Below are 15587 nucleotides of genomic sequence, written 5' to 3' on the forward strand. Positions count from 1 at the left end.
AATGACGAAATTCCCACCCTGGCACTCGGGAACGGAACGGAACACTCACAGAGTACACTTGCGTCATCAGCTACGCCTGGAATCCGTGTGTTGTCTATGTGTTTCGGTACGGTTGGCGTTCACATTCGCAAGTGTTCCGTCCCCAGACCACCTTTTCAAGTGGACCCGGTTGGTCACGGTTCCCCGTTCCAAGCCCGGGCACGGAATGGAACGTTCACACCAATCAAACGTTCCGGACCTGGGGTCTATTTGGGGACAAGTGTGCTCGGGAACGGTACCGGGCGTGCCAGTGTGAAAGCACTCTTAAGGAGACACAAATAAGACAGACATGCTAATGAACAGTGTTACTACCTTATTTGTCTTATTTACATACATAAGTATTACTGTTGTGACTATGTAGCTACTGTACTTGCACTATGTCTTGTAATGGAGCCCCTAGCATAAGGATTTCACACGTGTGTACAGTACTTGTGCAATGGAGTGACAATAAATATCTTGAATCCACTACAGCTTTCACCGTTGAAGCGTGGAGCTGACATCTTGGATTTTGAGGTCGGGGCTGGTGAGGCTCCCCCAAGTTCAGAGCAGGAAATCCCAGTTCAGGTGATGTCACAGGGGAGTGTTCCCGTGACGTCAACTGGTACATTCCTAGTTCCCAGTACAACTGGAACCTGGCCTTAAGCGCAAATTATGCTCTGCAGCTCCTCGAAAATGTGACTCCGCGGCGTCGACGCGGACGTGACGTGACCAGCACGAGAGCTGTGATTGGACGTACTTGTTGTGAGGAATGAGGAAATGCAATTTCCTCATTTAACAGTGCTTGTCCCTCATGCAATATTTTTTTCCGGATGATGGCGAAGGCTGGGGGCACCCTCTCTGCCTGTGATTGGCCTAGGGTCAAACGTTCATCCAATCACATTCGCTTGGTTATCCTGCGTCTCTTTCTACAGTCTGTGGTCAGACAGACAGCAGTTTCGCTTGCTAGCATGCATGAAAGACGCCACTGTGTGTTTATGTTTTTGATATAGTCTGGTCTCTGGTTTAGAATGCTGCCGCTACTCTTGGCAGCGCACGTATGTAGCCTACAGACAAATAAAAAAGAAAAGATAAAAGATGAATGAGAATTGATCAAGGGTTATATAAAAACAGTGTCAATGCCCATTTACTCATTCTAACACAAGAGTGACATGTATTTGAATTGAAATATGTATCAGTATGTGGTGTTTGCCCAGCCCTTCATTGGGAAATGCAGCTTTATGGAGGAGTGGGATCACGTGGAGATGGTCTTCAGAAACTTTGATGAGATTGACAGTAAGTCAACATTGTTTCAGATACATGGTGTAGTTGTGGAAAAGTGTGTGTGAGTTTGGAAGAGGAGTGCACCACTAGGTGGAGACATGCATCCATAGCAGTGTTGATTTCGTAGACGAGAACTATGAGGAAAAATGTTAGTCGACTACCTATTTTCACTGGTGAAAACTAGACTAAAAATGTTAGGGAGGGACGAATTGGGAAGAGATCCAATCAGAAGAGAAGAAGAAGTTAAACATCTGTGTCTGTATTGCACATTCAAACCTTAAAACAATTCCAGAATAACAGATTAATATATCTTTACAATAAGTTTGGAAATTCTAATGAATAGTTACGGTTTTCTTTGACTAAGATGAGATGAAAATACTTAGACACTTAGTGGACGAAAACTTGACTAAATAAAATCAGGATGAGGTTGACTAAATATGATAAGAGCTTAAGAGCAAGTGGATTATAGCTCACTCAGATAAACATGTGACTGTTGAGTGATGTGCAAAGGTTGTTGGTTCAATCCCAGCCTCAGGCAATTTCTTAAAAAGTGCTCACATTATAAGCTGCAGCAGTGATCCTTCTTTATCATCACCAGTAGTTTGAATACTGATAGAAATAAGCTGATGAAGGAGACTAGTCAGTCCCTGACTCTAGCTCAACTCACTGGTACAAATCTCACCTGTCTCACTCTTTATGCTCTGTGTTATTGTCAGTGTGAATACAGTGTGTAGAAATCAGAAGCTTAACTCCCAACAGCTCATAGCTCAGTCGGCTGAGCTGCTGTGTCACTGTCTCTGTCTGACAGGTAGAATGTTGGTTTGATTCCCGATGGAGGAGACATATTACAACACTGCCCTGTCTTTAACATCACCAGCATAGCGCCTCCTACAGGCAGATACACAGAGTGACACAGCGCCTCCTATAGATCCACAGAAATGGACAGATCCAGACATGGATACTGAGTCTAGAGCAGTTTTTCAAAAAGTTTTTTTTTACACCTAAGCAGCAATGCACATCACACAAACATAAAACGTACTTCCCATGTCAGTAAAATTTCAGCTCTCTGTGGTTTTCTGTCTCATAACCCTCAGCTCATGTCTCTGCAGAGGTCAGGGGGGGAGAACATCCCCCCCCTTAGATCCAGGCAGTGCCAGCTGAACGGGATTAGAACCCACAACCTCTGGCCCCGGTGTCACTGTGTGTATTATTCCTTCACACCACCAGCTGCCCTTCACACTCACAGCTCTTCTCCGGGCGCTCTTGTCTCTTCCCTCTGCCTGTCATTATTCAAAACTGACTGAGGCTCGAACCCACGACCGCAAAAGTGGCTGAGGTCTCAATATTGCCAGGCAGCAAGCCTACTCTCTGTGCCACCAAGTCAGACTGATTGAATGAGGTTTTCTCAGGGCTTTAAATGACTCTTTCCTCTCGCTGTCGACATTCAAAACTGACTGAGGATCGAACCCACAACCTCAAAGGTGACGGAGACTCCAAACTGCTAGACAGCAATCCAACTCTCTGAGCTAGTGGGCCATAGTGATTAAGACTAGAAGATTAAAGTATAGTCTTTATGCATCTTAAAATAGTCTTTATGCATCTTAAAATATGTTTTGAAGGGACCTTTTAAGTTGAATAGTATTTGAATTATATTAATATTCGCCTTGCACAGAAAACCTTTTACTTTTATACTTGAGTACATTTCAGAGCCTGTACCTTTTTCCTTTTACTTGAGTAATTAAGTTGAATCAGTACTTCTGCTTTACCAGTCTTTTTTTTACACAAATAACTGTACTTCTACTTAATCAGAGCAACAATGTGATTAAATTTGGAATGACAAGAAAAAATTACACGTCTGTGCAATAGGCTAAGTAGGCCAAAATAACTCAGATATAGGGTTTGCAATTGTAACGTTCCATATAATGAAGTATCTCTCATGCTTGTTGATTTAATGATTGTTTTGCACCTGCTGCTCACGTTTGAGATACTTCTGGCTCGCCTGGAAGAAGGGTGGGAGCAGCCGAGTACAGTCAGCCAATCAGAGGCAGAGAGGGGCGGGTCATGCCTTCGCCTAGCCTTCGCCATCATGGGAAAAAAAATATCGCGTCCCTCATCTAGCAAAGCCTTCTGCAGGCTCACCTCACCGGAATGAGTTTTGAAATGGAGCGACAATAAAATGTCCCCCCACCGACATGATTGCAAGTTCTTGGTAAACAACACGATAGCGTCATATGTAATGGACATGAGTGTACCACAAGCCACCTAGTGGCTCCAAGTGGAGGCTGCACAGAACCCTGTCAGCACCTTTAGCTTACCTTCCAGGCTGAGGGACTTATAACCCTGTCAGCACCTTTAGCTTACCTTCCAGAGAACCTTGTCAGCACCTTTAGCTTACCTTCCAGAACCCTGTCAGCACCTTTAGCTTACCTTCCAGGCTGAGGGACTTCAGGCCTGGGATGGACAGAGGAGGAAAGTATGTGAGTCTGGCGTTTTCACAGGTCAGCGTGACGTCAGAGATCTCACAGCCTGGAGGGAGTGCCAGCACCTCCGCCTGATCCTCGTCCTCCCTGGCAGCAGGAGGTCTGGGTATGGGCTTGGGGAGCAGGTCAGGCTCCTCCTCCTCCTCCTCCGGCTCGTCTGGTAACATCTGAAACACGTCTCCTCTCAGCCACACCTATAGAAAGCCATTTGTACATTTTTAATAGACAAATTCTTCCTAGTCGAAAAGAACATTTCACAGATCCACCATGTCATTCCACCTAGGACAATTGTCTCATTGCAGATATCTCAATGGGCCTTTTTCACAGCAGCCATTTTGTGTCTAGGGTGTTTTCACACATGCCTAGTATGGTTCCTCGTTTCAGATTTGAGTTTAGCTATTGAAGCACTATCAAGAAACAGGATTGAACAATCTTATATTGGAGAGAGAGAGAGAGAGAGAGAGAGAGAGGAGCGAGAGCAGGCGGAGAAGGTCGAGAGCAGAACAAACAAACAGTGTAAACTGGGGCTGGGCGATACGGTTGAAACCAATATCACGATAATCAGTTTCGATACCAATGTATATCACAATATGGTTCATGTAAGCAAAGTCACATTTAGTAATCCAGTCAGCATATATTACAATTACCTGGCAATTGTCATGTCATCACAATATGATGCCCACCTTTTTCATGGAGTGGAGAATTGCTTTCTGAAATATATCTCTGATGTAGCCTGCCTCACATAAACACTGTGGTTCCTGCAGCACATTACAGCACAGCACAACGTCTCCACCTCCACCTCCCCTTCCCTCCAAACACACTCTCTACACCGGAGGTGTTCCTCAGGTGTGAAAGGGTACACTCCAGGTAATGCCCGGGGGAATGCCTTTCCTGAGCTACCCTGAGATAATCCAGAGTTCATGTCTGAAAGTGGCTATACACACCTCCACCTCCTCCTCCTCCTCCTGCTCCCCGTTCTCCTCCAGAGCCAGCAGCTTCTCCCTCAGCACCTCCTCCTCCAGCTTCCTCTCTTGCTCCTTCGCCTAGGGTGGACATGACGGCAAACAGGAAAACACAACAGCAAATCAAACACAACGATAAAATAAAACATCAAATCAAGAAACAGCAAATAGGAAAACGTAACAAATAAAAAAAACAGCGGCAAATAAAACAACAAATTGCAAATCAAAGGAACAAAAGAGAAAACATGAAAATGAATCAGAAATCACAATGGCAAAACAGAAACCGCAGCCACAGCAGAAAACACAACATTAAATTCTACCAGCAAAGGTACCCAGCTCAACTGCCGAGTGTTTTGTTGTGGTTTTGATTGGCACTTCAGGGCCACCGTACTCGCCTCTCTCTCCGCTGCCTCCCTCTGCTTCCTGTCCTCCTCCTCCTGTCTCCTCCTCTCCTGGTCCTCCTCCATCTGCCTCCTCCACTCCTGCTCTTCTCTCGCCACCTGCAGGAGGGATGCAGACGTGGATTTCTCTTTTTAGATCCAGGGCTAATCATAACACAATGTCCAGACCTAACGACGCCCATCGCACACAGTAAAGAAATAGCAGTCCACTTCCGTGGTTTGGTATAGTTGGCATTCACATTCGCAACTGTACCGGGCCCGGGCCCGGGCACGCCCAAGCGTTCCCCGGACCACCTTTTCAAGTGGACCCTGTCACGGTTCGCTGTTCCATGCCCAGGTGCGGAATGCAACGTTACGTTCACACTCATCAAACAAACCAGACCTTGGGTCAGTTTGGGGACAAGTGTGCTTGGAAACAGTCTCTCGTCCTCAGTGTGAAACAGTCTCTCGTCCTCAGTGTGAAACAGTCTCTCGTCCTCAGTGTGAAACAGTCTCTCGTCCTCAGTGTGAAACAGTCTCTCGTCCTCAGTGTGAAACAGTCTCTCGTCCTCAGTGTGAAACAGTCTCTCGTCCTCAGTGTGAAACAGTCCCTCGTCCTCAGTGTGAAACCACCCTAAGTCACATGACTGAAGATGGATCAAATTCATATTTTCCATGTATCTTACAGATACTATGGATCTTACGCATTCTATGGCTGGCCGAGTTGTAATATATTGTCATGTCATGGGTCATTTATAAACAAAATTAATTGTTTTTTTCCCCTATAGATTATTTTTATTTTTATTTTTTTGTAAGCTACCGCTATTTTACATTGAAGTCAATGGCGAGTTGCTTGTGTTTTTCCCCTGAAAGGGAGCGGGACCGTATTGCCGATCGGCTGGCTATATGGGCTGCATTTCTCACCTTTAGCCTGAGCTCCTCCTCCTCTCGCCTCCTCCTCTCCTCCAGCAGCTTCCTCTGCTGGTCAGCCTGCTCCTTCCTCTGCTTCCTCCTCTTCCTCTTCTCCTCCTCCTTCCTCCTGACACGCTCCTCCTCGCGCTGCTCCTCCTCCTCCTCCTCCAGCCACAGGAGGCGCTGCAGCTCCTCCTGGGTCAGCGGGGTCACGGCCTCACCGGGGTCATTGAGAACTGGGGAGTCACCAGAAAGGTCAGGGCCCAGGTCAGGGCCTGGGGGGAGGGGTCAAAGTAGAAAGCATAAAAGTAGAAAAAAAGTACAAAGGATAAAGGTAGAACAAAGTACAAAGAGGGTGAAAGTAGAAAAACCTCAAGAATTCCCAAAGAGGTAGAGAGATATGGGATGGAGAGAGAGATGGATTGATACAGACAGACAGACAGACAGACAGACAGACAGACGGCTGTGTGTTAGTGTTGTAGACAGACAGACACCCAGATTTCCCCAGAGAGACAGACAGGCAGGTTAACACAGTGTTGACACTGCACCAGGCACCACCATCAACACTAGACACTACTACAGCTACAGCAAGCTCATCTACAGAGAACACTAGATCAATGTCCATGATCAACAATCAATACACACACATGTCACAGTGAGGTCGAGCTGGTCTTTCTGCAGATATCATTTACAGGACCAGTGTGTTGTTTTTAGTGGCATCTAGTGCTGAGGTTGCAGATTGTAACCTACTGAATACCGTTCAATGTAGGAGAACCTACAGCGGCCGCTAGAGCCAGCGTTTGGTTTGTCCATTCTGGGCTACTGTAGAAACATGGCGGCCTCCATGGAAGAGGACCCCCCCCCCATCTTATGTAGATATAAAGGGCTCATTCTAAAGTAAGAAAAACACAGCTAACTTGTGATACTGTTGCGTTGTTACTGTTGCGATGAATCATCTGTGAATTAAAACGGTGGATTTCAGGTAGAAAAGTCTTTCTAAACTACCTGATTCAGGTTAAATGTTGGAGTGAAACTTTTCAGATATTTCTGGGTATGATTATCTGCAACTTTGCCTCTGAATGTTGCCACATGTTGTTTGTACCTGGTTCCTCCCAGCAGAGGGGGCAGCACTGCCCGGGGGGAGTGAAGGGGAAGTGGCAGTGTGTTTGGGGGCAGGTGAGCTCCTCACAGCGCACCTGACCTCCAGAGCACAGGCACCTCACACAGGGCTTAGGAGACCACGCCGCCTGCTCAAACATGGTCAGACCCTGGTACACACACTGGCCCTGCATACCTGAAACAACACACACACACGCGCACACACACACACACATGCGCACGCGCACACGCACACACACACACACACACGCACGCACGCACGCACACACACACACACACACACACACACACACACACACACACACACACACACACACAGTACAGTTAGTTAGAATGAATTCATCAAAACTGTAATGAAACAAACTGGAGATACAGAGAATCACTTTGTAACACGGAGAGAGCTTTTTAAAACGTCCTGAGCAACATTACATTTAATTCTGCCACAAACATCAACTCACTACTTTGAAGGAGTTTTCTTCAGTTCTGAGCCGTCCTACAATGCACATGTTGCTGTACTACAGTGGGTTTTTTCAGATTTTTCTCACATTTTCTCCCCAATTGTACTTTTGCCCAATTTCCCCCCTGCTGCCCCCGTCACTGCCCCACCCTCTGCCGATCTGGGGAGAGCCGTAGACTAGCACCATGCTTCCTCCCGACACATGCACAGTTGCCAGCCGCTTCTTTTCACCTGACAGCGGAGAGCTCCACCGGCAGGACGTAGCACATGGGTGGATCACAATATTCCCACCAGTTCCTTTCCGCGCCGAACAGGCGCCCCGACCGACCAGAGGAGGCGCTAGTGCAGCGACCAGAACACATACCCTCAATCCGGTTTCCCACCCGCAGACACAGCCAATCGTGCCTGTAACCTGTATGGATGCCCGACCAAGCCGGAGGTAACACGGGGGCGTGAACCTGCCTGTGACCCTCTTGTTGGTAGCCAGGGAATCTACCGCTACACCGGACTACCCGGACGCCCCAGTACTGTACCACAGTGTTTACACGTCAAGGAAATGATGTAAGCACACCACTTCTGCACCGCCCAACTTATGTAGCGCCGCCCTAAAGACGCCCTAAAGACGCCCTAAAGATGCCCTAAAGACGTCCTAAAGACGCCCTAAAGACGTCCTAAAGACGCCCTAAAGACGCCCTAAAGACACCCTAAAGATGCCCTAAAGACGCCCTAAAGACGCCCTAAAGACGTCCTAAAGACGCCCTAAAGACGCCCTAAAGACGCCCTAAAGGTTCTGCAATGCATTTTTTTTACTATGTGTTTCCACCCAGTTTTAACAATGAAAGCCAAGAGATTGTCCTCAGTCTCTAGTTGAGTGAAGCATTTAGAGACAGACTTGTGACTTGCTCTCTATGCTGCGCACTGTGTCCTGTCGAGTTGGTCTAACTCTCCCCTCTCTGTCATCATCAGTCTGTAATGCTACAGTATGCTATGCTCTGTGCAGGTAAGAGGCTCAGGTGCTGTCATCAGTCTGTGCAGGTAAGAGGCTCAGGTGTGTCTGCTGTCACCCTGTCATCTCACCTGACACATACTTTACAGCTTTACCTTTATCTCTAAAATATCCTCTGGATGTGTCTGTCTGGTTTCTGTCAGGGAACGTGTCATTACGTTACGTTACTGTGCAGGCGGAGTTCAAGACAGACGGTTGACTGTGTCACAGTAACTCAGTGTTTTGGAGTAGAGACTAGAGCTAGAGACAGACAGTTGACTGTTAGGGCTTTCACACCGGCAGGGCTCCGTGCCGGTTCCGGTTCCAGAACCCTAATCTGAACTGGCCGGCGCGTTCAGACCGAAAAAATAATTGGTTCGGAACCTGAAAAGTTGGTTCTCAGCGGAACCAAAAAATAGTTGGTTTTCCTTGGGAACCGTGACATCATCAATGGGCGTGTCTCATTCTAGGCTGTGAAAACGAGCAGGAAGGAGAAGAAGGCAGTGACAACACAGAGAAAAATAATTTGAAGTGGTCTCCTGAGGAAACCAAATGTTTAGTGGCGATTTGGGCATCTACTGAATCTCACGAAAAGCTAGAAAGCAGTACAAGAAAGAGCAAGTCATATGCCGAACTTGCAGAAGAGATGGCCAAGGCTGGGTTCACTCAAACGCCAGAACAAATAATTAATAAACTTAAAAAAAAAAAAAAAAAAAAATGAAGGACTACCGAATAATGTCCTCCCACTTTGGTTCCGCTTAAACTGGTGTGAACACGGGCTGGTTCGCCAGAAAGCACCAAGGTTCTGAGACTCCAGAACGGAGCCAGAGCCAGAACCAGAACCGTGTCTGTCTGAAAGTGGTAACAGTGTTCTGGAGTAGAGACTAGGGCTAAAGACAGACAGTTGACTGTGTGTTCTGGAGTAGAGACTAGGGCTAGAGACAGACAGCTGACTGTGTGTTCTGGAGTAGAGACTAGGGCTAGAGACAGACAGCTGACTGTGTGTTCTGGAGTAGAGACTAGGGCTAGAGACAGACAGTTGACTGTGTGTTCTGGAGTAGAGACTAGAGCTAGAGACAGACAGCTGACTGTGTGTTCTGGAGTAGAGACTAGGGCTAGAGACAGACAGTTGACTGTGTGTTCTGGAGTAGAGACTAGGGCTAGAGACAGACAGCTGACTGTGTGTTCTGGAGTAGAGACTAGGGCTAGAGACAGACAGTTGACTGTGTGTTCTGGAGTAGAGACTAGAGCTAGAGACAGACAGCTGACTGTGTGTTCTGGAGTAGAGACTAGGGCTAGAGACAGACAGTTGACTGTGTGTTCTGGAGTAGAGACTAGGGCTAGAGACAGACAGTTGACTGTGTGTTCTGGAGTAGAGACTAGGGCTAGAGACAGACAGTTGACTGTGTGTTCTGGAGTAGAGACTAGGGCTAGAGACAGACAGTTGACTGTGTGTTCTGGAGTAGAGACTAGAGCTAGAGACAGACAGTTGACTGTGTGTTCTGGAGTAGAGACTAGGGCTAAAGACAGACAGTTGACTGTGTGTTCTGGAGTAGAGACTAGGGCTAGAGACAGACAGCTGACTGTGTGTTCTGGAGTAGAGACTAGGGCTAGAGACAGACAGCTGACTGTGTGTTCTGGAGTAGAGACTAGAGCTAGAGACAGACAGTTGACTGTGTGTTCTGGAGTAGAGACTAGAGCTAGAGACAGACAGTTGACTGTGTGTTCTGGAGTAGAGACTAGAGCTAGAGACAGACAGCTGACTGTGTGTTCTGGAGTAGAGACTAGAGCTAGAGACAGACAGCTGACTGTGTGTTCTGGAGTAGAGACTAGGGCTAGAGACAGACAGCTGACTGTGTGTTCTGGAGTAGAGACTAGAGCTAGAGACAGACAGCTGACTGTGTGTTCTGGAGTAGAGACTAGAGCTAGAGACAGACAGCTGACTGTGTGTTCTGGAGTAGAGACTAGGGCTAGAGACAGACAGCTGACTGTGTGTTCTGGAGTAGAGACTAGAGCTAGAGACAGACAGCTGACTGTGTGTTCTGGAGTAGAGACTAGGGCTAGAGACAGACAGCTGACTGTGTGTTCTGGAGTAGAGACTAGGGCTAGAGACAGACAGTTGACTGTGTGTTCTGGAGTAGAGACTAGGGCTAGAGACAGACAGTTGACTGTGTGTTCTGGAGTAGAGACTCACACATAAACATGAATAGATGGAAAGTTTCCTCTCCGGTGTGTCCGAGCACAGAACAAGTCTGGCTTCTCAATGCAAAGTCATGTTGTTTCCACTTCCATCAGCGTTTAGTCTCCACAGACTGTTTAGTCTCCACAGACTGTTCCATCATGTTTAGTCTCCACAGACTGTTTGTTCCATCTTCACAACATAAATATTCAAAATGGACCCAAGATCATTTCCTTTTGCAGTGTTTGCTAATATACAGTAGCTGACAGGAAATATGTTTGGGTCCAAACTCCAAACTGTTTCCCTAGCAACAGAATTCCTGTGAAACCATCTATAAAATCTCTCTTCCGTTCTGGCTGTCAGGTGACTTGTCTCACACAGGTCAGCTCAGGTCACGTCACGTCCCCACTGAACACTTCAGTCTTCAGTCCTGTTGTCTTCCTCTGTGTGTGTGTGTGTGTGTGTGTGTGTGTGTGTGTGTGTGTGTGTGAGATGGAATGTGATGACGTCATCACGTTATCCTGTAATAATAAACAGGCTGATTGGGGCCTCAGGGACGAGCGGTCCTGCAACCTTCTTCTTTCCTTCACGCTGTCTTCTCCACTTCCTCCAGTCAGGACAGACATCTTCACGCTGTCTTCTCCACTTCCTCCAGTCAGGACAGACATCTTCACGCTGTCTTCTCTACTTCCTCCAGTCAGGACAGACATCTTCACGCTGTCTTCTCCACTTCCTCCAGTCAGGACAGACATCTTCACGCTGTCTTCTTCTCCACTTCCTCCAGTCAGGACAGACATCTTCATGCTGTCTTCTCCACTTCCTCCAGTCAGGACAGACATCTTCACGCTGTCTTCTCCACTTCCTCCAGTCAGGACAGACATCTTCACGCTGTCTTCTCCACTTCCTCCAGTCAGGACAGACATCTTCACGCTGTCTTCTCCACTTCCTCCAGTCAGGACAGACATCTTCATGCTGTCTTCTCCACTTCCTCCAGTCAGGACAGACATCTTCACGCTGTCTTCTCCACTTCCTCCAGTCAGGACAGACATCTTCACGCTGTCTTCTCCACTTCCTCCAGTCAGGACAGACATCTTCACGCTGTCTTCTCCACTTCCTCCAGTCAGGACAGACATCTTCACGCTGTCTTCTCCACTTCCTCCAGTCAGGACAGACATCTTCACGCTGTCTTCTCCACTTCCTCCAGTCAGGACAGACATCTTCACGCTGTCTTCTCCACTTCCTCCAGTCAGGACAGACATCTTCATGCTGTCTTCTCCACTTCCTCCAGTCAGGACAGACATCTTCACGCTGTCTTCTCCACTTCCTCCAGTCAGGACAGACATCTTCACGCTGTCTTCTCCACTTCCTCCAGTCAGGACACTCATCTTCACGCTGTCTTCTCCACTTCCTCCAGTCAGGACAGATACCACAGCTCCACCTTCCCCCATCACCCTGGGTGACTCCCCAGTCAACACTGTGGAGTCCTTTCGCTTCCTGGGATCCATCATCAGCCAGGACCTAAAAGCTGAACATCAGAGCTCTCACCAAGAAGGCACAGCAGAGGATGAACTTTGTGCGGCAGCTGAGGAAATTCAACGTAAAGGCAACGATGGTGCACTTCTACACCTCCATCGTTGAGTCCATCCTCACCTCCTCCATCACCGTCTGATATGCTGCTGCCACTCTCAAATACATTAACAGACTGCAGCGCATCATCCGCTGTGTTGAGAAGGTGACTTCAGGACCTGCACAGCCAGGACACTGAAGTGGTCTCGTAAGATCATGGCTGACGCCTCCCACCCTGGCCACAAACTCTTCTATAAGCACTCCCCCTCAGCAAGAGACTGAGGTCTGTCAAGACCAGAACCTCTCGCCACAAGAACAGCTTCTTCCCAACTGCCATCAGCTTCATCAACAAGGCCCAAAAGCCCCCTCTACCAAGGACCCTACCAACACCCCCCACAAACCCTACCAACACCCCCCACAAACCCCACTACCCCCTCTACCAAGGACCCTACCAACCCCCCCCCACAAACCCCACTACCCCCTGAACACTGTTGAATCCCCCTCACTGACATGAGCCCCCCATCAAACGCCACTTTACAGCAGTAACACTTTATAATAACGTGAAGTCGTAAGTCATTTATAAGCCTTCAGTTCATGATTAACTAATCATTTACAAAACATTAATATACATTTGTACATTATTAATAAGTGTTATGATAATGTATCACACATGTATTGTAAGTCATCTATAAACCTTTCTCTCTGAATATTGACATGACCACTATGCTGCATACTGACACCAAGACAAATGCCTCGTATGTACATTATAATGTTGCATATTGTGGCAATAAAAGTGATTGTGATTGTGATCTTCATGCTGTCTTCTCCACTTCCTCCAGTCAGGACAGACATCTTCACGCTGTCTTCTCCACTTCCTCCAGTCAGGACAGACATCTTCACGCTGTCTTCTCCACTTCCTCCAGTCAGGACAGACATCTTCACGCTGTCTTCTCCACTTCCTCCAGTCAGGACAGACATCAGAAGAAGTCAATGGGAAAATGGCCCTACTTCTCACTTGATTGATGACCTCGGTAAACACTTTCCTAATGAGTTGATGGTCTCCATCACTAGTTTCACATCTTCTTCTAAACAGCTTGATGTTTATTTAGTCAATTATGGCCTCATGCATCTGCTTTCAATATTCATTTTAACAGCAGGCCTCTGGATCCAATTACCATCATACTTTCAACAAACTCCACAAGTAAAATATGCAAGCCTGCCTGAGTCCACACACACACACACACACACACACACACACACATTATTTTTATTATGCCTATCACTCCGATGGTCTGAATTTTTAACGAACAGATTATTTTTCCTTGGTTGGTTGTTGATGTTGCAACGTTCCATGTCCTCATGTATGTTGTGTTTGTATTTTTTGTTGCCTTCTACTGCAAACTGATTTTCCCCTCAGAGGACAATAAAGATCTGATCTGACCTGAGAACTCTAAAAACAGTGATGTGCAATCTGAACACAGTCTGGTGGACAAAAGGTTGTTTTAACATCGTGACCTGGGAGAGATAATGTAGTCATGTGACTGACCTGGGATAGATAATGTAGTGATGTCACTGACCTGGTATAGATAAGGTAGTGATGTGACTGACCTGGGATAGATAAGGTAGTGATGTGACTGACCTGGGAGAGATAATGTTGTAGTGATGTGACTGATCTGGGATAGATAATGTAGTGATGTCACTGACCTGGGATAGATAATGTAGTCATGTGACTGACCTGGGATAGATAATGTAGTGATGTGACTGACCTGGGATATGTAATGTAGGGATGTGACTGACCTGGGATAGATAATGTAGTCATGTGACTGACCTGGGATAGATAATGTTGTATCATGTCACTGACCTGGGATATGTAATGTAGGGATGTGACTGACCTGGGATAGATAATGTAGTCATGTGACTGACCTGGGATAGATAATGTTGTATCATGTCAGTGACCTGGGATAGATAATGTTGTATCATGTGACTGACCTGGGATCAGGTTGAGGCTGGAGGGCTGCTCTGCCTGGATCTGGAGGAACCCGGCATTTCCTCCTAGTTTCTCTCCTGGACTGACCGGGCCTCTCGGACCGGGAACCGGTCTGATGTTCAGTGGCCTGGAACGCTCTCCTCCAGCTCGGCCCGCTGAGACACACACACACACACACACACACACACACACACACACACACACACACACACACACACACACACACACACACACACACACACACACACACACACACACACTTTAAGTTTCATGTTAATTTAACATCAACATAAAAATGCATTGGAATCTTTCATCAAGAACAACCTGGAGAACATAGTCTTTTGGTCTGATGACCATGTGACTCTGGGGGCGACGGCTTGTTTGGGGGTCTCTGGTCACAGATACCTCTTCCGTGCGTCGGCCATTGTTAACACAAACTTTACAGTCCTATTAGCAACTTGCAGACATTGAGAGATGATGCGTCATTATGCAGATATCTGTAAAGTAACATCACCTGGACTGAAAACGCCTCCAAAAAGGTATCGATGTTTGTGTGGAGAAATGTTCCACTCCAACTCCATTCTCATGTCTCAAGTTGCTAATCAGACTGTAAACAATGAGCGGTGTAGACTCGCGTGTCACAAATCAAGTGGACAAGCCTCACAGAAGACAAACCCTTTCCCTTTTTAAGTCAGAGTGGTAGTCCTACCCTGTCCCGCCCTCCTCAAGTCAGAGTGGTAGTCCTACCCTGTCCCGCCCTCCTCAAGTCAGAGTGGTAGTCCTACCCTGTCCCGCCCTCCTCCTCTTCCCCCGGTGGGCGTCTCCTTCTCGGTTGTGAGGTTTGGTCCTGGCCTGGGTCAGAGCCAGCAGCAGCCACAGAGCGGCCAGCAGCAGACACCTCCTCATCCCTGCACACAGAGCAGGATCTCCCCTGGAGGCGTCACTGGATCTCCACTGGAGGCTTCACTGGATCTCCCCTGGAGGCTTCACTGGATCTCCCCTGGAGGCTTCACTGGATCTCCACTGGAGGCTTCACTGGATCTCCCCTGGAGGCTTCACTGGATCTCCCCTGGAGGCTTCACTGGATCTCCACTGGAGGCTTCACTGGATCTCCACTGGAGGCTTCACTGGATCTCCTCTCGTTAGGCCTCACTGGATCTCCACTGGAGGCTTCACTGGATCTCCACTGGAGGCTTCACTGGATCTCCCCTGGAGGCTTCACTGGATCTCCACTGGAGGCTTCACTGGATCTCCACTGGAG

General features: G+C 47.6%; 1 protein-coding gene across 1 annotated transcript in view; it reads right to left on the reverse strand.

The window, feature by feature from the left end:
• ecm2 (extracellular matrix protein 2, female organ and adipocyte specific) overlaps positions 1 to 15290 on the reverse strand; it is a 28117-nt gene extending 12827 nt beyond the window's left edge. The window contains exons 1-7 of the mRNA XM_083660641.1: positions 15112 to 15290; positions 14329 to 14481; positions 7136 to 7327; positions 6046 to 6308; positions 5137 to 5241; positions 4730 to 4822; positions 3727 to 3973 (exon numbers count right to left, since the gene is read on the reverse strand). Of these exons, the coding sequence (XP_083516767.1) occupies positions 3727 to 3973; positions 4730 to 4822; positions 5137 to 5241; positions 6046 to 6308; positions 7136 to 7327; positions 14329 to 14481; positions 15112 to 15232 (1174 nt within the window). The 5' untranslated portion in view covers positions 15233 to 15290. The remainder of the gene's footprint in view (positions 1 to 3726; positions 3974 to 4729; positions 4823 to 5136; positions 5242 to 6045; positions 6309 to 7135; positions 7328 to 14328; positions 14482 to 15111) is intronic.
• Between the last annotated feature and the right edge of the window lie 297 nt (positions 15291 to 15587).

Source organism: Poromitra crassiceps (genome assembly GCF_964638095.1).
Source record: "Poromitra crassiceps genome assembly, chromosome: 25".
NCBI classification, from domain to species: Eukaryota; Metazoa; Chordata; class Actinopteri; order Beryciformes; family Melamphaidae; genus Poromitra; species Poromitra crassiceps.